Source organism: Leptosomus discolor, chromosome 8 (assembly GCF_034619465.1).
Source record: "Leptosomus discolor isolate bLepDis1 chromosome 8, bLepDis1.hap2, whole genome shotgun sequence".
In the NCBI taxonomy this organism is placed as follows: domain Eukaryota; kingdom Metazoa; phylum Chordata; class Aves; order Leptosomiformes; family Leptosomidae; genus Leptosomus; species Leptosomus discolor.
In genome coordinates this window covers 38,491,262-38,515,491 of record NC_141398.1, presented here as the reverse complement: position 1 = coordinate 38,515,491, position 24,230 = coordinate 38,491,262, and the positions used below count along the sequence as shown (strand labels likewise).

General features: G+C 41.0%; 1 protein-coding gene across 1 annotated transcript; it reads right to left on the bottom strand.

Annotated features, from left to right (window-relative positions):
* Positions 1–3,250: 3,250 nt before the first annotated feature.
* LOC147414976 (E3 ubiquitin-protein ligase RBBP6-like) lies at positions 3,251–24,230 on the bottom strand. The gene is given in 14 exon segments (XM_086468799.1): positions 3,251–3,354; positions 3,357–3,498; positions 3,500–4,154; positions 6,377–6,480; positions 6,769–6,828; positions 7,259–7,362; positions 8,102–8,271; positions 9,031–9,170; positions 10,003–10,099; positions 10,215–10,303; positions 12,651–12,695; positions 15,793–15,829; positions 18,377–18,476; positions 24,065–24,230. Coding segments are annotated over 14 exon segments (2,013 nt in total).

Below are 24,230 nucleotides of genomic sequence, written 5' to 3'. Positions count from 1 at the left end.
CGACCAGTCTGGGAACTGATTTTAAAAGAGAAACAGCCAGTGTGTTCATGTGAGAGAGAAATGATTTTTATATTTTTGCATCTGTAATGAAATATATATGACAACTACCGGCTGATAGTAATTTCTCTGCTCTACACAGCAGTCCAAGTTTTATCATTTTAGGCTGTATTTCAGTCACTGTTGCCCATGCAGAGTGGGAGGGGCTTGACAAGTAGTCTTTTCACAAGTACAGTGACTCCTCACATTCACTCAAGACCACAAACAAAAAATAATCATATGATTACTGCGTAACATCATCTTGGGTCAAGGTTAAGTTGTATAGATAATTTCACTGTGCTTTTCTATGCCTTAATATTTTTGGAATCTTTAAGTACTCTTTTTTGTAGTTGAAGTTGTAGATAACATAGTCCAATAATCAGTTTGGGAGACAGAGTTGGTTGCTTTGTTGGGTTTTTTATATAAATTATTTACATTGTTTGATACAGGCTCTTATGCTTCAGTCTTCTACAGTAGAGATTTTCTTTGGATTTTTTTCTTCCTGTCTGCTCTTCCTGTGAGAACACAGACGTAGGTACTATTTTTTCCTCCAGAGCTTTTCTTTTTGTTTCTCCTTTCCCATTTTTGCCTGCCTTGAACATGTTTTTGCTCCTCTGGGCTTCTGTAATGACAAGCCTACAGGCTTGCTGTAGAACACAGCCTCTGAATCTGGCCTTTCACACACGGGATTAATTTCTTACAAGAACTCTGTCTTCTAGCAGGGATAGTCAGTCAGGTACAAAATTATAACTTATGTTGCAAAAATAAATTCCAGTCTACATTTTTTCCTTGACTAAAGTAGGCCGCTGCGTTTATTCCAGTGGGATTTAATACCAGTGGGGAGATTGCAAGTCTTAACGCTTGTTGCACCACGTACAAATAGACCACTTGGGGAATAAAATTAAAAAAGAAAAAAAAAAAAAAAAAGTTGTATCTGGAATGTAATCGAAGGATGGTTCTATTTAAGAAAGGTCTGTAAGGGTTTTTTTTTTTCTTACTGGGCATGCATGATACAGAAACATGGAAGCTACATGCAATCAGATAAATTGTTATATGCCTGCTACCATAATAATGTGTCTTAAACACCACTGTATTGATTGCATAGTCTGTTCACCACATAAAAGGTGGTGCTTTTTGGTTAGGTCTGGGAAGGGAATATTTCTTTCCTTTCAGCCATAGAGAATGTAATCCATCTAAGTAAAACAGATCAAGTTTTATTCTCTGAGAAGTGTCAGAGGTCAGACTTTGTGCCTAAGTCTCTTTCTCCCAACCCAAGGTGAGCTCACCCAAACTGCATACGGGACACAACCTCCAGCCTCTTCTGAATGCAGAAACTTATCGATGCGCTGGCAGACGGCTAGCCAGCACAAGGCTTCCCTTCTCCTCTGGGGAAACATGGTGGTACACCACAGGGGATTAGGACACTGCTTTTACTGAAGTCCACTTGGAAACTTTGTCTGCTTAGTATGATGTAGTGCGTATAGAAAAACACTGCAAAAATAGTCCTTAACACTGTGATTTTCTTTGGTGTCTGGAGTATGGATGGCAATGCATGGCAGCTGCTGCCCAAAACTCAAGAATATTGTTAAGAAATGCGGCGTCTCTTAAAGGAGTATCTAGGGCCTTGATTTCTAAATCGACTTCAAATTTGCTTATCCCCTTTTTAGTGTATTTTAATGCTTGAACAATTTAAGAGTTGTTACAGCCAAAAGCCCTATCAAAAACCTTGAAAGAGATGTGTGTCCCAATTGTACTTGCAGTACCGAGAACCAGGAGATGGAGATTGTTCTCAACAGCCACACTGAGAACTTTAAACACAGTTTAAACCTTAGTTATCAGACAAGTATTTCTGACATGACTCTACGACTCATTCCATAATGCAGTCCCCAATTAGCTCCTCAGGTGGCAAAATCAGCGTGCTCCAATGACATGAAAATACTTGCTGCTAATGTACATCAGTTGAAGATCTGACAGTCAACCAAATACAAAATCTCTTCAAGGAGGCTGAAAAAGATGAGATTTTGTGTGCAAGATATGTCAGAGTTCTGACTCTTTCCTTAAAGCAATTATATAAACTTTTTGATTGGAAATGTGGATAGTATTTATGCCATGTGCTTTTTTTGTGCACGTGTGGGTTAGGATTCCTAGGAACAGTTGGCAAGAAAAAGAAATACTGAGGTTGCTTCTACATTTTTCTAACGATGGAAAGCAAAACACACCAAAGTACATTAGTACTTTGCCAATTAGAAAAATAAAACATTTAAAAGCAGATAAACTTCAAGAAAGAAAGGGATATTCTTGAAGGTACCAAGAAAGGCTCCACATTCAAGGTACAATCTGCACTATTAAAAATTAAGACTTTATGAAAATTTTTACTTACTTAATAGGCCAAACAATCCACATTATCCATATCCCAGGTGAATGCTTATACCCAGCCTACAGGTATAAACCCTTCAGTTTTGTGTATTATGGTATATACTAAAATCATGCTTCATCTAAAATCACCTACTATATCAGCTCCCATAGACAAGATTTGGGCTCTTCACTACCCACCATCACCTTGAATATCAAACAACAGTTGAGTGAGATTTTGAAAATCAACATTTTGGACTTTTCACCTACAGTGGCAATGAATTAAACTTATTTAGCCCTGTCCTTTCTGCACCGCAAAACCAAGGCCTGGTTCAGAACATCCGTACGGATACACCTTTGTCAGTGGAAGCAATGGGGTGCTGTTCCTCTTGAAGGAGGTGCAGGAGGACCCTGTTAGCACCTAGCTGAGCTATACGGTTGTTGAAGCACAGACTGCTTTCCCCTCTGGAGCTCAGTGCAACAGGTCTTGTGAGTGAAGCCTTTGTTTGACCTCCTCCAAGTCAAGCTCTATGTCAGCTTGAATAATGATCCATAAAGAAGTCAATGAAATGATTTCTCATGCCAGTGTCCACTAAGACTGCTAGAAAAAAGAAGCTCTTTCCCTCAACAGCCCCACTCCACCCCCCACCCCCCAAAAAATACTCATTCACTGTTCACCCTGAATCCTTCCTTCCGCAAAGCTGTATGGCAGCAATGTTACGACGAAGTGACGAAGAGCTTACCCTGGAGATAGAGGAGGAAAAAAAACATAGAGGACTCTGTGTAGCGTTGGACTACAACCAAACCATTGCTTTAATACATAACCAGAGATACAATCAAATTTAGAGAGATAGCTGTCCATTTAATATATTCCAATTAAGATTTTGGTCTCAGTCAGCACGGGGAACTGAATTGTGCTTGGGACCGTGAACAGAGAGTCCGTTTTAACATCTTCTGCTGTAACTGTTCTCTTGGTTTTCTCACACCTTCTAACAACTCCACCTGGGGAAATCCTTCATCCTCATCTCCTTTTCTTCTCTTCTGGTGTTTTTTATGTTTATTTCCTTTGCCATCTCCCAGTGGACTTTCCATCTCTTTCTCTTTTGTTTTTTACAAGATCTTTGATGCCACGGCTCTCTCTTCCCAGAAGCTCTTTCAGGTAATTTCCAGCTCTATTACGATTTCGGTGGCTCTGCCCACCAGGACAATCCTCTTTGCGGCCCCGAGCATATGGCAAAGTCTCTCGTCTGGTCCCAGATGGACCAAACCTATGTGGAGAACGGTCTCTGTTTACTGGTGGACGAGACTGAGCGCCCACAGCACAGCCCTTGTAACACACTTCATACCATTCTCTGTAGACTCTTTCCCATTCCCTGTATTGTTCCTTTTCAAGTGGATCTCCAAAGTCAACAGATCTGTCATAGTAAGCTTTCATATTGTACAGTAGAACTTCTCTGTACCTGTTAAAATACTCGCTTTCTCCTACCCCTTCAGGTACAGCCCGTTTAGCAGGAGACCGGCCTCTAACTACTGGAGATCTTGACCGTGAATGGGATCTTCTGCACGGGAGTGACCTTGACCTTGAACGATACTTTCGACTCTTCCCTTTGCCTCTTCTTGGATATGGCGGCGATCGCGAGTAGGAATGACAGCGGGAACGACTAAATGATGGAGAGTAGGACGGAGTTCGGGAAGAACCTTGTCTTGACTTGGAGCAGGTATACAATCTTCCAGAGTAAGGTGAAGCACTAGAGGGAGACTTGGACCTTAAAAAAAGCATAACACACACACAAAAAAAGAACTTAATTCAAAGCAGTCACTAGTGACTCTCCCCCATTTCTTTCCTCACCAATTTGGTTTGGTTTCTTCTTTCCTCTCCATATGCTTATGTCAAAGCTTCTTTCGGCTGCTAAAAAAGTTTCTGCTCATAAGACAGAACAGCTGCTGGTTCGCTAAGTGTTGAAACATACAGGAAGGGTAAATCTATTTCCACTCACTTCTGTCACATGAACTACCGTAGCTATGGATTGATTTAAGGTGGTGTATACTGGCCTTAACTGGTACATGAATGTGCACATTTTTCACTACTCCTCGACTACATGCAGTGTGAATCAATCTTGTCGCAGTAAGATGCAAAAAGAACAAATCTAAATCTTAAGGGCTGCAGTGCACTATAAACATCAAGGAAACATGACTCAGCCTGAAGGCAGTAAAGCTTGATTTTATATTGCCAGCTATTTAACTCCACTACTTATTTGGCAATTTGTACAGGATGCAAAATACTTGTACTGCCATGCTACATATGAGACAAGAAAAACGTGTGGAGAAAAAACTCAGGGTAGCTGATGTTTTCTACCCCCTAAATCACTTGGGCAGGAGTCTGAAGAGCTCTCTACTAGTTATTGAACCCAGATGTCCTAGCAAAATTTAGCGCATACCTCTAGCTCTAACCAAGGATAGTAACCGCATTTCAAGAGAAGTCGTATCTAAAAGCTTCTCAGCTCAGCCTCTAGTAATATGCCTCAATGCCATTACTCTAGCAAAGATACTGACAGCATAACTAATGGAGAGCTCTTCAGACTCCTGCCCGAGTGATTTAGGGGGTAGAAAACATCACCTACCCTGAGTTTTTTCTCCACAAGTTTTTCTTTTATTATTTATTTATTACATCCTCCATCTGACTGGGGGCAACCCCAGGCACAAATGCAGGCTGGGCAATGAGCGGATTGAGAACCGCCCTGCAGAGAAGGGCTATGGGGCGTTGCTGAATGAAAAACTGAATATGAGCCAGCAATGTACAAGGGAGGTGGAGGCACAGGCACAAAGACTGCTGTTGATGCTGGTAGTGCTGGCGCCTGAGTCCTTTGGGTATGTTCACTGTGTGGGCATCCTCGATTTGAACTTCTAAAGAAACCCCAAAACCTGCGTCACTGTTTGTTAACACTCTGCCCTGATTTTAAAGAAGAAAGCAACTGAAGCAGAAGCATGGTGCTGAGCACTTCTTGCTCTCAGCTTAAGCATTTTTCTCCCTGCTTTCTGTTCATTTGAGACTACTCTCATTTCTTGATCCTCATACTTGCCTTCCACATCCCCACCCCCAACAGTTCCATCAGTGGGCAAGGAGCGACTGTGGATTGAAGGCTGCCCATGCTTAAAAGAGACTCCCATCTCCCATGTGTCAAGTGCCCACCGCTCCTGTGCCACTCAGAATCACAGAATCACTCCTTGATGCTCTTCATACTTCACACTTCTGATGTTCAAAATACTGCACGGACAGTAACCCATCTTCTCTCAAACTTCTTTTAACTTCCTCCACGTACGCTTCCTATGTTGTTGCCTCATGATGATGTATTTGGCCTGTTCTTGCCCCTGAATTGTTATTTTCTTGCTTAATGAATTTGAGATTTTAGACAATCTGTGGGATGGATCCTGGTTTTGTTTTGATTTAAGATTTTATAAACACAATGCACCCTTACAATCTCTCTGTAACAAATATATATCAAAAGGAAGGACTAACTTGATACTGCAATAATAGATAAAATAGAATCCTCTCTCTCCAACTGAGAGAAAGCAGCTTGGCTATCTGAGATGACTAAATTGAAGAAGTTTAATATTGTCATAAAAGAACAGCGTTGACTTTTCCAACAATTTGCTCAATCAGCATCAATTAAGTTGTTAAAAAAAGAATGTTGGAGGCTGATTTCTATGGGAAATGAACTTCTTCAGCCCTATTCAGCCAGTAATCGAAAGGGTGGCTTTCTGTCTGGTCCTTTAATTATATTTAAGTTTTAGATGTACTTATGGTTTCCTCAAAAAGAGTCCATTTTTCATAGTCCTCTTTTCAATCACGTACTGGCGTTTTATTTTACGTCACCTTACTGCAAGCACAGATCCCCTTTGTCACAGCCAATTCAAACTAAGCCGTTTAACAATTAATTACCACGTGTGTTCTTCACAACTATCTGTGCATATGTATTTCATTACAAACCAGTTGTTGTATAAGTTAGGTGTTCCGGCGCCGTTTAACAGGTTACAAGTAGTACCATACTGAATTTCTGTAGAGTACTTACAGTTCGCAGCCTGGTCCGCCACCTGCTGAGCAAATTGTGCTGGACGTCACTGGATTGCCTTTGAGAGTGGGGAGAGGGGAAAAAAGAAAGTCTCATTCAGTTTACCTGAAGATAATTGTTTAAAAGAAATTCTAACGTTATAGTTACTTACCAGCTGTGGGTATTGATTGTCCTTGGGGGCCCACAAGACTTGGTAATGCTGATTGTCTTTGTACAGGAACCTGACAGCCCTTGTGAAGAAATGCAAACAGATGGAAAATACGCTCTACTAAAATACAAGGATCACTGCATATGTTGAAATAAAACTTACCTTCTCTTCCAACAAACTGCTGATGGTGTAGCCACTTCCATTGTTGAAGTTGTTCACAGCCTAGAGGCAGAAAAACATTTACAAAAACGTAATACGAAACTTCAGTAGACACACGAACAAAAGCCTTCACAGAGTAAAATCACTTGTGTATTCCTGTAAATGCTATCAAGCCTAAAATAAATCAATACACAGAGATATGAACACACCACATTAAAGACTGATACTAACGACTGGTAACTGAGAGTATTTCAGTTGGTAACTTCAGCATTAACCCCGAATTTGAAAGGGAGGCAATCACGTTCAACAAAAGTGTGACCTGAATTTGCTAGATTGTCTCTAAAGAGTTGTAAGCTTCTGTAACAACAGATAACGTATTTGAAAAGTCAATTCAGCCTTGCTTAAGGAGATGTAAATTACTATTTTCTCCCCCTTCAACTTTTTACAAATAGACTTTTCTTACAAACAGTTTACACAACAGTCACCACGTTACCTGGCGTAGGAGCTTGTTGGCAACTAAAGCATCAGGAGAAACATCTGTCTGATGACACGTAGGGCATGTATGTTCCTCAGATTCCAGTAATGCTGTTCTAATACCTGTGAATAATTAGAATCATCAAAATAGTTTTCAGTCAAACCAAGGAAATCTTTTGGGTTCTGACCAGTTATAAAAACACATAGATGATTAATGGATGAATAAGGCTTGGAATGGGCAGCATGAAGCTAGAAATGTTCAATAGCACAAAAAATTTCTAGCGGGCAGCAAATAACTACACAGGTTTGATATTTCACTGTTGTGACATTTGAAGATGCAGAGCAGGCTGTGTCTTGATGTTTTGACTAGTCTTTTTTCCACTGTCTAGTACAAGGAGAAGTCATCAACCTCAAGGTTAACGAATAAAGCACATCTCAAAAAACCATCACCAGGTTTGGGTTCTGAAGGTTTTAACCACCTCTCCCATGGAGAAGAATGTGGATTAAATGCCTAACTGTTTGTTGCGGACCGCAGTAAGTCACCAGAGCTAGCTATGTAATTTTGTATGAGAGAAAGGGCTGTGGACAAACTAAACGCTTTCAATATCTAATCCTGTAATCACCTGCACAATTATGCACTCTTCTCCTCCTCGTCCTTCCACACGTAAAGGGGATTTAACCAGATATGTAAAAAGGGAAAAAAGCTTTCTTTTTTTTTTTCCTTCATATGAGACAAGTCCTTCCTTTTCAGGGTACACTTAAGTTTTATTCAGAACTGGTAACAATTTTGATACCTCCTATTTGTGTTTTCAGAAGATCAGATACGATATTTTAAAATAACAAACATGGGAGTCACACTTACATTCATCACAGTAACTGTTTCCACAGCAGGGAATAACAGCTGCATCCGTCATTATATCTTTACAAATCACACACAACAACTCCTCTGGAATAGGATTATTTGAGGAGGAGGAGGATGGCTCCTCTGGTAAAAAGGAAGGCTTTTCCTTCTTTCCTCTAGCATAAGCTTCCCTGGAGTGGGGGCGGGGAGCGGGGGGAAGGGGAAGAAAAAAGTTACAGAGAGGTAAAGGAAAACTTTTCCAAGCTTTGGATTTTATCAAATAGATGGAATTCTTCTCACCCCACAGCAGCTGTCTAAAACCTCTCCTTTGCCAGAAGGCAATGTAAGTTGCAGGCTCAGGATAAAGTTAGTCTCTGAGTAAGTACATTTTATAAATGGAAGAAGTCTATGACAGCTGCTACAAAAGGAGTTCCATGACAGTAAAACAGAAGTGCTACCAAGTGCATTTGAAAAACAGCCACTGTCCTCGGCACACAGTAGTTATTTTCTTAGCTGTTTTCTTAGTTGTTTTACAGCAACAGGAAAACTTTGGTCTGTTTTGCCCATGAGATTCAACAAAAGTCAAAGGGGGGAGGAAATCTCTGTCCAACAGCTATTTGTTAATTTTTGCAAGAAGCCTTTGAAACATAAAACAGAAGCAAAATGAGCTTGCAAAGAGGACTCCTCCACTATAAACACTACTGAAATGTTTTGCAGAAATACAGGTTCTTAGCACACCACAACTTTAAACAGACTCTAGGGGCACGAACGGTAGGACAACCCTATTTCAATATTAGAAAGTATCACAGCTTTTAAGGTTAAGATGCAACGACAACGCTTCCTCCCCCGTAATTACAGATGCTGGCCAACTTGGTTGCATTGCCACTCAGACATTTACGCGCGGTTTCTCTCATTCACTTTTTGGTCAGTCCAACTAATTCCATACTTACGCATTAATAGTTGGTATTGCATATTTCCCAGTCTTCGTCAGCATAGCACCCTTTGTATTGGGATCTTCCACCTCCATCAGGAAACTCTTTGGAATTCCTGTGCTCCTTTTAATTCTGGGAACAGACTGGAAATTTTTGTCCTGTTCAGAAAAGAAATGCAGACAGATCTCATCTTAAGACTCGCACTTAAAAGGACATTTCAATGATTAAGCAGTAAAAGCCTTTAAGGATGTTTAGGCGTGTTAAGGAAGGTTGGAGCCACAACCTTCCTTTTTTGCTAGGTTCCTTTTCCCCAGCAGAAGGGTTGCTCCACTAAAGTACTTAATTTCCTACGCGAATATGGCCAGGATGTTCCAAAGGCTTGAGCAGTGTTTCGAACTCCATCAACATTCTTTGGCTTAACTTCCGATTCCTTAAGGGTGAAGTATCCCTTAGCCCAGCACCCGCTCGGAGATGAGGCACAAACCTGCTCCTTCTCCAAAGCGCAGTTCAGAGGGAGAGCTTAATGCAGGGCTCTCCACTAGTCATTGGAGAAACTTATATTCATCATCTATATGTGAAGGTTGAATTCACACTCCACAGAGACTCATAATTAAAACACGCAAATATTCAATGAATGGGGACAACAGAACCATCCCAGGGTTTATACAAAATACTTAAAACTGGGAACTGTCATTAAAGAGTTAAAACCAGAAAAAAAAACCACCAATATTGCAATACATAAAAATATGCATAGATCTTTCACAGAGAAAGATCTATGGATATATTTAATGCCTACGACCTAGAAAAAAGAAAAAAATTACATTTATAATTCCAGGTTTCCCGTCAATTTTGAAGGGCTTTGCAACATTGCCATATAACCTCTACTTCACCCCAAGAGAAACAACTTTTAATATGAGTATTCACGGTACGTAACTGCCGAGGTAAAAGAATTAAAAATTAAGCAACCCCAGAAGTCCCTCACAATCTTACCCCCTTTGTTGGGCAGTCCTTTCTATAGTGGCCAGGTATTCCACAACGAAAACAAATATATGATGGGGGAGGTGGGCCCAAGGGTTTCTCCACGTAACTAGAAGTTTTGGGGGGAAAAAAGAAAAAGGTATGCATACGTCACTCTTGTTAAAACAAACACCTCTGCAATTTTTCCGTAATCTTCAGACAGGTTTGACGTTATCAACACTTACTTGACTGGATCATACGCACGGCAAGACTGTATCATCATAGCCTTTATTTTATCTTCTTCGGAAGCATTGGCTTCAGTCAGATTGGCAGTCTGTTTAACAGACAATTGACACACACATTAGAAACACATTGAAGCCCACACAGCCAAAGACCACACCACTCACTCAATCCTGCAAAGAGCAGCACAACACCAGCTGAGGCTGCATGAAAACAGCTGCTTATCTAGAACAGAGTTGTCCTGAAGATGTTCTGGGGAGTCCTTATGCCGCTATATGCTCTTTATGTGCCCTTTAACCTACTCGAAAAGAGCGTTCCTGGGCACTCAAAACCTTAGGCTCTGTTTGTATCTTACATCAAGACACGTGTAACCAATCCTATTTTTTTCCAAGTGGACTGAAGCTATGTGTAGAAAAAAATAGACTATCCAGTATTTTTAAACTGATTTTTAAGCTCCAGAGTATTTGAAGGAGAAGATATCCACTGTACATTTAACTGAGAAAGATGGATGCAAGTATCATTATTCACATTTTGCAGCATTAAAAGGACACACAAGTTAAAGCATCAGGGCAGTTGTTCCTGCTTGCTGAAATTCAGCCTCAGAAACAGCAGCATTAAAAGGAATCAAGCTTTTTGTAATCCCTCAGCAAGACAAAAGGCTCTTTTCAGTAGAAATTTCAGTCATGTGCTGTAGGCTGTCCAAACTGCATGCTACCCCCCTGCTAACTTCTTCATACTAAGTGATTTAACTACAATAAACACAACCTGCAGTTTTTTCCAGTTGACTGTGTCCTTTCAATGTACAAATTGCAACATCAGCTTTATGCAGAACTAGATCTTCAAGTTATTGAAGCCAGCTGATACTTTTTAAGTAGTATTTGTTCAAATGAGTTTATTACACGCTAGTCCAGATACAAGCTGGGTCTAAGGGAGTGACTGTAAATGATTTGAACCTTCAAGCACCTATCATTCAGATTGGCCACTCAGGTGTTTGGTTTTATATGCCTTCATTCACAAAAGCATTACATAGCTGTTTCATAGACACAAGTTTCTTCTCAACAGTAACATAATCCAGATCAACATCTATGAAAAAACATTTCCATTATTATTTACAGAAAACTGTAAAAGTACTTGACTAGTTTGTTTGAATCCCAAACGGTTTACAAAACACACAAAGCATTTCTAGGAATAGACCAAAATTCAAACATGGCATTTCATACACAGTAATAACAAAACAGAATACTTTTCCCAACACATCGCCTCCATGTTAAGCCTGTTTGCACCAAAGAGGTTAGAGTAAGGAACAGACTTGAGCTGCTTTATGTTTTGTTCCTGTATTTTTCTGAAACACTTACATTTTCTCGAAAGCTTAAATGTGTACACCACTTGGAGAGTTTTTCATAACTTAGAGTAAAACTTCACATGCATTTACAGAAAGAAGGACACCTTTAGGGGCAGCACTAATGGAGACCAATTTCTTTTGGTGGCTACCTTCCAAACTAATTTTTTTTTCTTTTTTTTTTTTTTCCCCAAATGTACATGATTTAATTCCTGCAGTGAGAAAGGGAAGAAGTTACCGGTGGGAAGAGATTTCTCTTTCTTGGAAATGAACTCCAGCCTTTATTTTCAGAAGACAGAACTGGCTCCTCTGCATTAGGCCCAGCCTCCTGTAATCTTTAAAGGACTAGCCATTTAACGGACCAGCACTACACCTTTTCTCCAAGCGCAATCACTAGTGTTTGCCCAAAGTTACACATTGCTGCGCAAAAAATGCAGCAGTTCCATAGCAAAACAGGGCAAGGCAACAGTTTCAGAAGGGGACAGCTGCTAGTATGCCACGCATACACACTGGTGCATTCCTATAAACAATCAGGTGCATTTACACAATTTACACAGTCCACGTTCAAACAAATTAGATTGTGTGGTCTGCTGTATAGATACTACAATTTAGGAAATTGTGTAGCATTCAAAAAATGGATCCGTAACTATAATGAAATTCAAAAGCAGCCATGCATTTGTGCCATCTTCCAGAAACGTTTCTATTTTGGCTGTTGCAACCCCCCCGAAATGTCCATAACTTACAGCCAATTACATTCCTCTGTGAAAATTGTGTCAGTTTGCAACGCAAAGTTAACAAAACGTATGAAAAATGGTAAACAGCTGCTTCTTTGGGTCTTGAAGATGAGTAATGCTGCAACATTACATTGCGGCTGATAAGGTACTCCCCTTCTATCTTCCCAAACTGGGAACTACTCTTTACAGGATCCTATCAAAATATACACACATTTTAAAGTTAAAATAAATACTTTAAATTATTAAAAAAATAAATTAAAGTTTTGTTCACATTACAACAGTTATCCAGCTAGAATTCACAGTATAAGATTTAAAAATAGGAAGCAAACACTTTTTTTTCCAAGTATGTGACAAGAATATATCTATACCTTGATAAGCTGGGCCAGAGAAGTACATGCAGAAGGGTCATCAATCTGTTCACAAAAAATTAAACACATATTCAAGTTCTACAACTAAAACAGAGCAACAGTTAACCTCTACTCTAGTCTGAAAATCTCCACTATGTCCTCTGACTGTCACTGAAAGAGGCATATCCGACCTACTGTAATTTGTATTTGTTCAAAACAAAGTCCAAACCTATGACACCTTAAGAGAGTGCCTATGTGGTTCATGAGAAGAAACTAAAATAACCAAACCCACTTGAGATCAACTTCTTGCTCCAGAGTATCTCAGAGAGGGACCCTTGTTAAATGCTCACAGCTGCTTAAAAGTCAAACAGGTAAGGAAGCTGTCAATTTGCAGCTAAAAAGGACTGAAAATAAAATACTTCCGTTTCTTTGAGAAGGAAGCATCACTACAGGAAACTTATTTTACTTAAGTAGCTTGTAACTTAATCTGTCAATGTCTCATCATTTATAAATGCACACAGTTATGCTTTTATGAACACTGTATAGCTGCCTGCCAGAATAAACCACAGGCATATCAGCCCCGAAGCATGAACTCTGCTGTCAAAAAGTTTAAAAATGCCAAACCCACCATGCCCCACAAAACCCAAATAAAAACACCAATCCAAAACATCAGCCATAAAAGTAACCAACCACTTTGTCTAGAAAAAGATAATCTGCTCCAATTACTGAAATAAAGGCGTTTACCATGACGGAGTAGCCTACAAAATCTGAGAAAACTGAGTTCTTGTACTTTCTTAGACCACAGGCCATACTATCCAAATTAGTGTGGGAATTTAAAATTTTTCTCCTTGCTATCATACCAAAACCAATTTTTAATGATGATGAAAATGGGATTCAGAGCACAATCCTCTCACTTTTTTCCTCCATTGCCACCACATTCCTCCCTCCCAACGGCCTACTGGAACAGCCTGCAGGAACAAAGTCCCGAGGCCACTAGTTAGTGACGGGCTGCAGTGCCTGTTGAGAACTAATACCGAAGGGCAGTTTTTCCACAAGCCAAAAGGATAACTCTTGTTCCTTTTCCACCACACTGAATTATAGTATGCCACAACCAGCAGTTAAGCTTACACTAGCAAAACGTTATCAGAAAGGCACTGGAATCACTGCTTATTATGTCTTCAGTTGCTCAACAATTTAGACTGGAATTTCACAACATAAACTCAACAGCTCTCCTCAAGAAGTTCCTAAATTGATCAGAAAAGCGATGAAAACCCTTCCTTGGAAAAAAGTCTTGTCCTTCATTACCTAATGGAGTGGAAGAATTCAAGGGAGCAGCTTTAGCAGACTCTGGGGAAAAAAATATCTACAGGCAGAAGATGATTCCTCTCTCCAGTTAATCATTCCTTTTCCGTATGGTTAGCAAAGCACATACCAAATTACTGTAGCACTAACTAAAAAGTTATTGAAAATGTGCCTTTGGACCTGGAAAAAATAGCCGCCTTTCCCTTGCGAGTCTTACCAGAAGTTGCAACTTTCCTTCTTTCCAGAACGTTTTGTAGCCAGTTCTGTTAAAAATCAAGCCTGATCAAGAATTTTGAAGCTTCATGCTTCATGTGCCACTCTTTTTTACATGTGGAAAAACACCCTACATTCTCTCCTGGCAGGCACAACCACTATCATCCTGTGGTTTTTCAGAAGCAAACAAAAAATTAAGAAAGCTCTCTATTGGAGTCTAGTGTTAAACAGTCTAGTATTGGCCATAACCAAAACATAACAGTTAATAAACTATTAATTAGGTCTTGTAATTTTTTTAGGAAGCATTTATTATATGGCCTGTAGGCAGCAGTCTAATTTCTTATAGGAGGTGAAAGCACTCCTTTCTACCTAAAAGTTATCAAAAGCCGCAAATAGATAACTAATGTACTATTTAGTACGTTTGCACAACAGCCATCTTCCAAGGATCCTACATTCTTCTGGGGTTTTTTTCCTTTAAATTTCTACTGACGTATTTCCTGCCAGTCCTTCTAATTAGTCAAGCAGAATCAACACCTCCACAAAACTTGTATACAACCCTAAGATAATATTGCAGAAGAACTGGAAAGAAAACCAAAAGCCAAACCGAAAACCCAGACTTGACAGTCAATGTATTAACTCCCATTTTGAACAGGAGGCTAAACATAAACTAAGACAAAGCAAGTAGGAAAGGGGACAGAAAACAGGAGGAAAAGGGTAATCTCACTGCTGGAGTGCTGCACTTAAAATTACAGTGGTTGCTAATCTACCAGTGCAGCCAGGAAGGATCACAGTTGTGCTTGACAGCGCTAAAACAACGGGCACAACCCTCTGCATTTCTGTAGCCTCTAAGGATGAAGACCAAGTAGACATCCTTGCAGTTACTGAAATAGTAAAACTAAACCAAAATGATCCACTTGCTTGCTTTGGCTGTAGTAACTGTTGGATACAGCACAAATTTGCAAGTGTAGAATGACAGCTCATGTAAGAGCAAGACAAGGAAGAAATATTCAAAGTATAAGCTTTTGTGCATCCTTTTTATCCTTTTTAAAAAAAATCTGAACTAATTTTAATTTTGCTGCTTTACTGTTCAACAATAATTGGCAAGCTTTCCGGTCATTTCAAAATCAAATAAAAACAGCCCCCCCCCCCCCCCCCCCACTTGAGACCAAGGACCAAGACCTGAGTTCACTTTAAGACTAAAGATAATTGGGTCTCCAACACTAGAAGCACTCGAGGCTGCAGTGCTTTGAGAGCGAGAGGACTTGTCAAGAGAGAGGCAAGGCTTCCACCCTCTCTATGGCTACCCACAACTCAAATCAGGAATCATTTAGCTGCACAGAACCATCCTCAATACGTATGGGATATGTTGGTTTTGACATTTGTTTGAACCCCCAAGTCAAAAGTACAAACAGTACCCAGTTTAACAATGATGGTTTATTGGTGGGTTTTGATACCATTTTCAAAAACCATGAGGCAAAAAAGGTATTTAAGAACAAAAGCTAGGTGATACAATGTGCAAATGGCAATACAGGAAATATTCTAGTATATTCAATACAAAATACAACGCATTACTAGGCACCAATACCAGTATTCACTGGTATTCACGGTATATATTAGAATATAAGAGTGAGACTGTGTTTTTACGTACTGCTTTTGATGTTCCACTCGCTGGCTCAGTTTGACTTCTAGAAGAAATAAAAGTGATCAGAACTTAAAATAAAGCACTTGTACCCAACACACAGCAGTGAAAAAAAGACTATAAAACCTGAATAGCAAAACATTATGTTCTGATAGCCTGGTGAATGTGGAAATTTTTATGTCTCTCTTGGTACATTCAGTGCAGTTAAAAAAAAGCAACCCAAATCCCATTTCTACTCTGTCACAAATTACTCTCAGACTTACAGGCATATAACACAACAGTGCAAGAGGAAGTCCTCAGATATTTTGTCTCTGCTATGTAAGTATCAGAAAGATGAAGTCTGTACTAGAGTTTTGTGTTCTTAAATAATCAACCCTCCAACTAGGAAGGTAACTTTATCCAATCCATATATCCCTAGTATTACAAATAGGTACTGGATACAGTACTTTAGTTTCTAAGACAGGACAGGGATAGTCAAGGCACCTGGAAGTGCAAATTTGCTGAAGTGAAAAAAACCAGTCATCTGACAAAGAAATAACAAAATGTCAGCAGCGCAGTCTGTAGAACAGTGGTTCTTTGTGACAGCCCAAGCACTGTGTTCTACCATACTTCGCCATGAAAGTGCCAAAATACTAAATGCGTTATATGTGCTATGCTGACTAGAAACAGTGGTAGAAACGTCACCTGAAAGCTGATCCTGGGATTTTGTGCAATGTAGGAGCCCTGTGACAGAAAAAAAAAAAAAAAAAAAAAAAAGTCTTACTTGCCAGATTTTGCTTTAAGATCATCTTGAAAATGCTACAGTATTTTAGGAAATGTTTATTACATTTGAAAACTTGCTGAGATTCGACATACTCATTGATCTGTACCTGCATGCTACTCATCATGAATCAGACATGCAAACATTGATATAGTTAACAGACAAGTCATACATCATCCAAAGTGTCCCCTAAGCACAGGCAATTCCAAGGCTGCTGTGGAATTCAGGTACAAATAGAAAGGCTCAGGATCCCTGACACTGCTAGGACACCACCAGGCTCGCAATTACAGTCACTACCTCCCAGAGTTGAGGAAGCACACAAAATACTTTAGATTACCACACAATGGTTTCTTCACCCATTCACCTTGGAAGAACATACTACAAAGTGAGTAAGGCATTTTTGAAGGCCTCTCCATCATTCCAGCACACACTCCTCGCTCCCAAACACCAACCACTCTACCGGCTGTTTCTGCAATGTTTCCAGCCGAAGGAACACAAAGCTAATCTGCCTGGTTCATCTTCAGGGCTACCACACCAGTGCCAGTCTCTCCTTATTCCCACCCACACACAGGCATTGATTTGACCTTTGATGCCAGCAGCTTCTATCCTCTCCTTTTACGGCAGCGTTACAATACCAGGAGAGGTGCCATCCAGCCAGAAACGGAGGATGCATTGACAAGATAGCACTGAGCATGCACATTTAAATCAACCCCCAAGCAAGGCCATGTTTATAAGCACAATGCTGTGGCATCCAGAGTTGCTAGGTAGTGCCTGAAAGCACTGCAACAACTACTGCACTAATAGGCCCAAAGTTTACATGTACAGTCACATAAATTCGGGGCTTTTTTGCTTGCAGATGCTTCTTGGGTACTAGGACGCTGCTGTACTCTTTGTTCGAGACATGCTGTAAATCACCAGCATACTTTCTCTATTGAGAACCAACATGAGAAAGACATGGCAAAACCACAAGCTAATAACTAACTGTGGCGGAGAGGCACCCTGTTAAGGCAGCTGGAAAACATGACCATTCAATGTTAACATAGCTGATACAGAACTGTACTGTATGAATACATACACGACAGCAATAATTCTGTAGTCAGGATTGCTTCTCTGTAATTTTAATCAATACATCCTATTCTCTGTCCTCCACAAATCTTAGGAACACAGAATTAAAACCTGGAGCACAGATATCAGCTGGGGGTAAAACCAGGCTTAGAAAGACAACTAGTAACATTTGGTAATGTGCTAAACTGCTTAATCAGCTTTGGGTTCAGAAAGGATTAACGGTTCCTCCATTGTACTCCCACAAAAGGCAACACACTTTAGGGTATTGTTCTTTTTCTCTATGCAAAAACACCAGGTTTGTGGCATCAGAATACCTGCCATATCCACCCACCCTCCCCCAAATGCAAGAAACAGTCAAACATTGAGAATCAGACTCCGCTGAGAAGGGAACAAATGATGAGTTTACACTACAATGCGCATCTGTCTTCATTATAAAAGCCAACCCATAGAATAAGGAATCTCCCCACGCAGAGGGAAGAGGATCTACAACTTGGCTCTCAGAAAAAAGAACAAAAGGCCCAAGAACAAACCCAATAGAATCATCCCAAAAGTTACCATTGCTGGAGTTTGAACCCCATGTCCCAGCAGGCCTAAGAATGTCAGTCGACTTTGGGAGAGATACATTAAAATCTATCCCATGAGAACAAAAACTAACAGCAGCGTTAACAAGACAGACACAATCTGAATGCCTCTGTAAACTAATACCCATTTAAAAAGTTAACACACCAAAACCCCTCACAAAGAAGACAACGCTTTATGGATACTTACGTAACAAACGGTTTGCTGGTAGCTTTAACTCCTCCAACAGGGATTCTCCTAACAATTACTGATGAGTTCTTAGGAATCAGGGCATTATCATCTGTGTATTCTGAAAACAACACAAATAGAGAAAAAAAATTAGTCAATTCGTAAGAATGTATGTTAATACGTAATAGCACTTCAGAGAATCCCTTTACAGGATATACAAGCAAAACTTTCTTTGTAACACCACACTTTTATTGTCCCAACACACCAACAGTACATTTCAAGAAATCTTCAGGTTTGATCATCAAACACAAGCAGCAAAATCTTTTTCGTTTTTTTAAATAGTCTGAATGCCTACAGCAAACTGGTCTCAAAGGTCACCAAAGAAGAGCCTGCTAATGCATGAAGTTCTCTCCTGATCTAGCTTAAGTTGCTTTTGCTTCTGTTAGGCTACAAAACCAATAGATCTCTGGAGAAAAACAAACCACAGCAAAGTCTCACCTGCATAAACCAGATTCTAAAGTCTGACTAGCCCTGCAAGAAAACAGGCACTTTGCTAACGCACGAAAACTCTGCGCCATTGCTTTCATCGCCGTTCCCTAAACGCGATTCACCTCTGCTGCGAGTGCTCAAGGCTGGCAGAACACAGGAGAGAGCCTGCCACCTCTGTCTGTTCCTTGGAGCTTCGTCCCTCAACAACCCACTTCTCAGCTGCTCAGTGCCTTACATTTAAATGGAAACAAAACTGGCAGTGCCGGAATGTGGATCACAGAAACGTGGGGGTGTTTTGAGCTTGCTTTCACAAGCAGGGCAGAACTGGCTCCAACTAAAGGGGTCTGAAGCCAATCATCTACCTTGATTTAACCAAAGGGTCACAAATTCTTTCAATTCACTTTCTGCAGTGCAGAGAGATTCAAATGGAATTACTTACAAAGACAGCCTGGAAAAGCCTTTTGAAAAGAGTGTGTGCCTGAAGCTTTCCATGCTTTGCCTTGGCTTACACCATGTTGGTCTTTTGAAGAGGAGGAAAGCCTTCTGACTTTTTGCATAAGGCCCCAACAAAAAAAAAAACTACCTGAGACACTTTGACTGAGTAACTTAAAATGCAAAGATCTCTCCATGAGAATGGTTTATATATTGCACTTACACAAGCTGGATAAGACTAAATATTTTAAAGCACTACCAGCAGCCATTCCTGTAATCTGCATGCAGTTTTACATATTAATAGCCCTTGCCTTTGCAGACCGAATCAGAATGATGGTCTGAAAACCAAAGATGCTGTGTATCTAGTCAAGCTCTGTCAGGGTGGTTTTGATCTGTGGTCACACACCAAATAGGAATATTTCACAATTTATGCTCCGTTTTTCAGTATATTATTCCTATGGGCAGGAACCTCCCTTAGACCAAAACATACCTACCAGAAGACATCATTTCAACAACAAAATTAAAATTTTACTTCTATTTCCACATGACTGAATGCTTCTTCAGAAAAACTAAGAAATCATTTAGCTGAAACTAATTCCTGACCTTCCCCTCTAGGGAACTGAACAGCAAGCTTCCCCTGGACTTCAGAGAAGTGTAAAATTGTAGGGGAAAGGACTACCAAGGATGAAAACAGGAGCTTTTACAGAAGTCATATATCCTGAAAGCGACTCCTAGAGCTCTTCTCAAAAGGAACATCTCACCCTTACACAGCCACCTGTCAAGACAGGCCAGCACTGGGACTTTCTGGTGGAGGAGTACTGAGGCCCAGACAAAGCAACAGGGAGATGATGCGGTTCTGGAAGCCCAAAGCAGCTGGTCCTACCTGCTGGGTGGAGTAATACAGACTATTCTTTCTGCTCCAGATCACAAACCACCAGATTCAGACCAGTTCAGAGTCCCATTTTTGGTTTTATTTTCTTTTGTATTTTGCCTGGTAAGCAGAATAGAACATTCTACAAGTGTTTTGAGTCAGAATGTCACAGGGCAGAAAAGAGTACTCAAGAAACCTCAGTTTCTGGCGTCTGCAGTTCTTCCACAATACTGTGAGAACATCTATTATAAAAGACAGGTCAACAAATTCAGATCAAATTAAAAGGAGGCAAGTTTAAATGCATCATTCTTGAGTGTAGGCTTTTTGAAGGGAATTCTGACTTTGTTGAATATGCCTCTAGAGTAAGCATGGAAGAGGAGACTCAACCCACCCCACCCCTCTTTTTAAAACAGATCTCAGCCACCCATTTTGCCCTCCCAGCATCTTCAAAAGAGTCCATCATACCATTTTTTTCCACTGACATTTAAAATCCTCCTTACTCTTCGCTTTTATTAGCATTGCTTCTATTACTAGATTTCCATTATGAAACGTAACAGTTACTGAACTGTAAGAGGTTAGAGTACTCGGAAAAAGCTGAACAAGTAGGCCACCTTCCCTCAAAGTTCTCTTTGTTCTTGCCAAGATCATTTCAACATTTAGTCAGGACTCCTGCACAGACAAACTTATAAACCCCCAATACTTTATGACCACATGTAAGAACTCCAAACACGCCGTTTAGGTGGAATATCCCGGTCTAGTTTTTTCCTTTATCTTCTGAAGACGAGTTTAAACATCTACATCTGACTAATAAAACTGACCCTTCTGCAGCAAAGCCCTTAAAGCAAATTAATTTTTCAAAAGCTCTTGACAGTTCTATTCAATACTACTAGAAAAATTCTAGACTTCTGGCATGTATCTCTACCTACATATGCCATGCAATCCAGCGGCATCCCTAAGAGCCCCAACATTGTGCTGTTAAGTCTCTTCACAGACACTCTCCTGAAAATAGTTTAAATACCTGCAGATAAACAGCAAGCTTTAGGTCCAACCACTTTAAACGTTAGCGCTGAAGTTACAGTTACCTCAGCATACATATTATGCTGGCTAAGTTTTACTACATGAAACAGGAAGAGAAAAAAACCCACTAATACACATTTTAAAGAAAAAACTGTCATCAGAGTGTCACAAAACCATGGGGAGGGGGAGAAGTTTAATGTTTAAGGAATGAAAACACTCTACAAGTCTTCTTATTTCTGAAAAGTCACATCCCAAAGTCTTCAATCATATTCAAACTTATCCAGATAGCAGATTACCAAACTGAAATATACTAAGTAATTCAAAACCATTATAATCCCTGAGAGTCAATCACCATTTATTAGATTTAAAAGCATTTATGACTTCTCTAAGAACATTTCTGATGTATATTCACAATAAATGTTCTGCCAGAAACCTTCAGTACTGCCCTGATATGGTTAACACATAGTACCGGGAAAAAAAAAACATGGTTAGAAGTGAATGATGAAATGATGCTCAATAGCATCTGAATGACAATGTCTTTAGTGTAGAAAAGAAGTTACACCAAGAAGAAATTCCAAAGTCTAATTTAGATACAGAGAACACTCATGTGCAAGATGGCTTTAAAGGGTCTGCATAGCTTACAACTCACAGATACACTCTTGATCCAAATATTGCTAGTGAGCACCTTCTGCAACAGCCACAAAAACAGTGGTGGAGTAAAACAAGTTGAAGACCAAATCACGTCACCAAACCCACTTTTTTCCTCAAACTAGCCACCTGCTCTATTTCTATCACTTTCAGCTTTCTCTGCCAGATTTCTAAGAAATCTGTCAAGTCTGTTGTCATGAGACATCCTCCCACGTTTCCTTGTTATTTTACCTAGAGGAATTCCAGGAAACCAAAACTTCTGTAAGCACTGTATGTCACACATCAAGCCCGGATTCCTCTACGCCTCGCCTCATGCCTAAAACACAAATCAGAACAGCAGCTACAAAAGAACAGCTCTGTGAGGCCCCCAACACAAGTCACAGGTACCGATCACGGCCAAATAGCACTGTCGCTTCCCAGCCCGCCTCGTCCCTGGCGCCGCTTGCCTTCCTGGTCCCCCCGCATGCCGTCGGGACGAGCCCCAGGCTGACTCACATTACGTGGGGACAGCCACAAAGAGCAGAGCATGGCTCCTGCAGGCTGTGGCTGCCACAGGGCGGTCTGCACCACTGCCAGCCAGGAATATGGATTATACATATTCATTCCATCAACTAGCCATAGGCACAGTCCACACTACAGCAGCAAAAAGGGCATTTGAGGATTTGCCCTCAACCCGAGCTGAAAAGTGTATTCCAAGTGCATTAATACCACCCACACAGGTTAGAACCAGTATCTTTTCTGCCTCTGTAGCTTCTAACTACTGGTATCTATGGGAAAAAGTGTTACGGCACTAAGTTCCACCTGGAAGAACCAGGATAACAGCAGTGGCCTCGAGCCTAACCTGGTATTTAGGCCCTGCATGGCTGCCGTCCCAATCCTTAAGAAAGGCAATTAACAATTGTGCTTCTGACTGGCACCCCTGGTAATAGGGTTAGCATAATGAATGCCATTTTATGAGGCAAATGGCCAGGCTCTGTGACTGAGCTGGTCACCTATCAGTCCCCTTTCCCCTCCTCATCAGACCCTGAAGGTCCCGTGCCCAGGCAGCCTTCTTCTCCCCCTCCTTATTGGCCTCAAGGTTCCTGGGCACCTTGAAGGCCTTGAAGGCCCCAGGCACCCACCCAACCAGGTTGTGATGACCCCGTCACAGAACAGGGAAGCACAGCAGCACACAGAACATCGTCTATAAAATCAAGCAGCACTTCTCCCTCTTCTCCTCCAAGGGCTAATTTGTGGAGCAAATGACAAATGGCACCTTCCCCTCCTGTGGGGAAGACATTTTCTGCCTTAACGCAACAAATAAAACTGTACGGGAACGGTGTGAACCTCATGGAGTTGCCTGGGTCTTCCACCTGCTCTATAGACCCAAAACTAAGACCACTTAAATAACAACACTTTGACAACGGGCAGGTACCAGGTACCCACCAGATGCCCAGTGGAATGAGCTCCTTCTCCTGCTGTCTCCAACACACAAACCCTTCAAAACCCCCACTGCCAGCCTGTCGCTTTTCTCACAGTGACACGAGAAAAGGGCATATGGAAACCTCCTTTTATAATGGGGAATCCCTTTATCTACCACTGAGTCCCAGGCACCTAACCAACCAGGTTGTGATGAACCTGTCACAGAGAATTAATAGGAGGACAAACAGCAGGAGGAGAGAAAGCAGGAAGACAAGCAGGATGAACTGGTGGATGGCAGGAGGAAGACGAAGGGGATGAAGAGGATGACGAATATAGAAAGAGGATGAGGAGTGAGAAAGAAAAGAAGGAAGAGAAGGAGCAAGAGGAGGAGAAAGAAGTGGTGGGGGAGGAACACAAGGGGCAGTCAGAAGAGGAACAGGTGGCACAGGACTAAGAGCAGGAGGAAGAACAGGAAAAGAAGAAGGTTGAGCAGGAGGAGGAACACGACTCCCCTGATGCTGGGTATCTGACACATGTTTAATAAAACAACGTGCCCTCAGAGATTTTGTCTGTTCACCTTGAGCTGGGGGGGAAGGTGTGTATGTGGGTAAGGATGATCTGCTTCACCCTTGTAATTTTTACACCTCTGCAAAAACACTACCAGATTCGGACTAGAGGACAGCCCTGAAGTCAAAGGGTAACTGACCAAGAAGGCTCCCACGACACATTTCCACCTGATTGCCTTAAACAAACCAGACTTTGGATCCTGATTGCTCGCTTCACCCTGTCCCATTCTGTGCTGCCGTCAGCCAGGTGGTCCCCGAGACTCCGCACCCACAGCCCCCCTGCACCTTCTTTGGTCTCGGCATTGGCGATCTGCAGGTCACAGCGGGTCGCCTTCAGCTTCTCACGGCCCATGATCTGGTGCTTGAGGTCGCACAGGGAGATGTGGAGGCCATTGAAGGTGACCGTATCATAGTTCAGCTTGGCGAAGAACTTGTAGTGGATGCACGACAT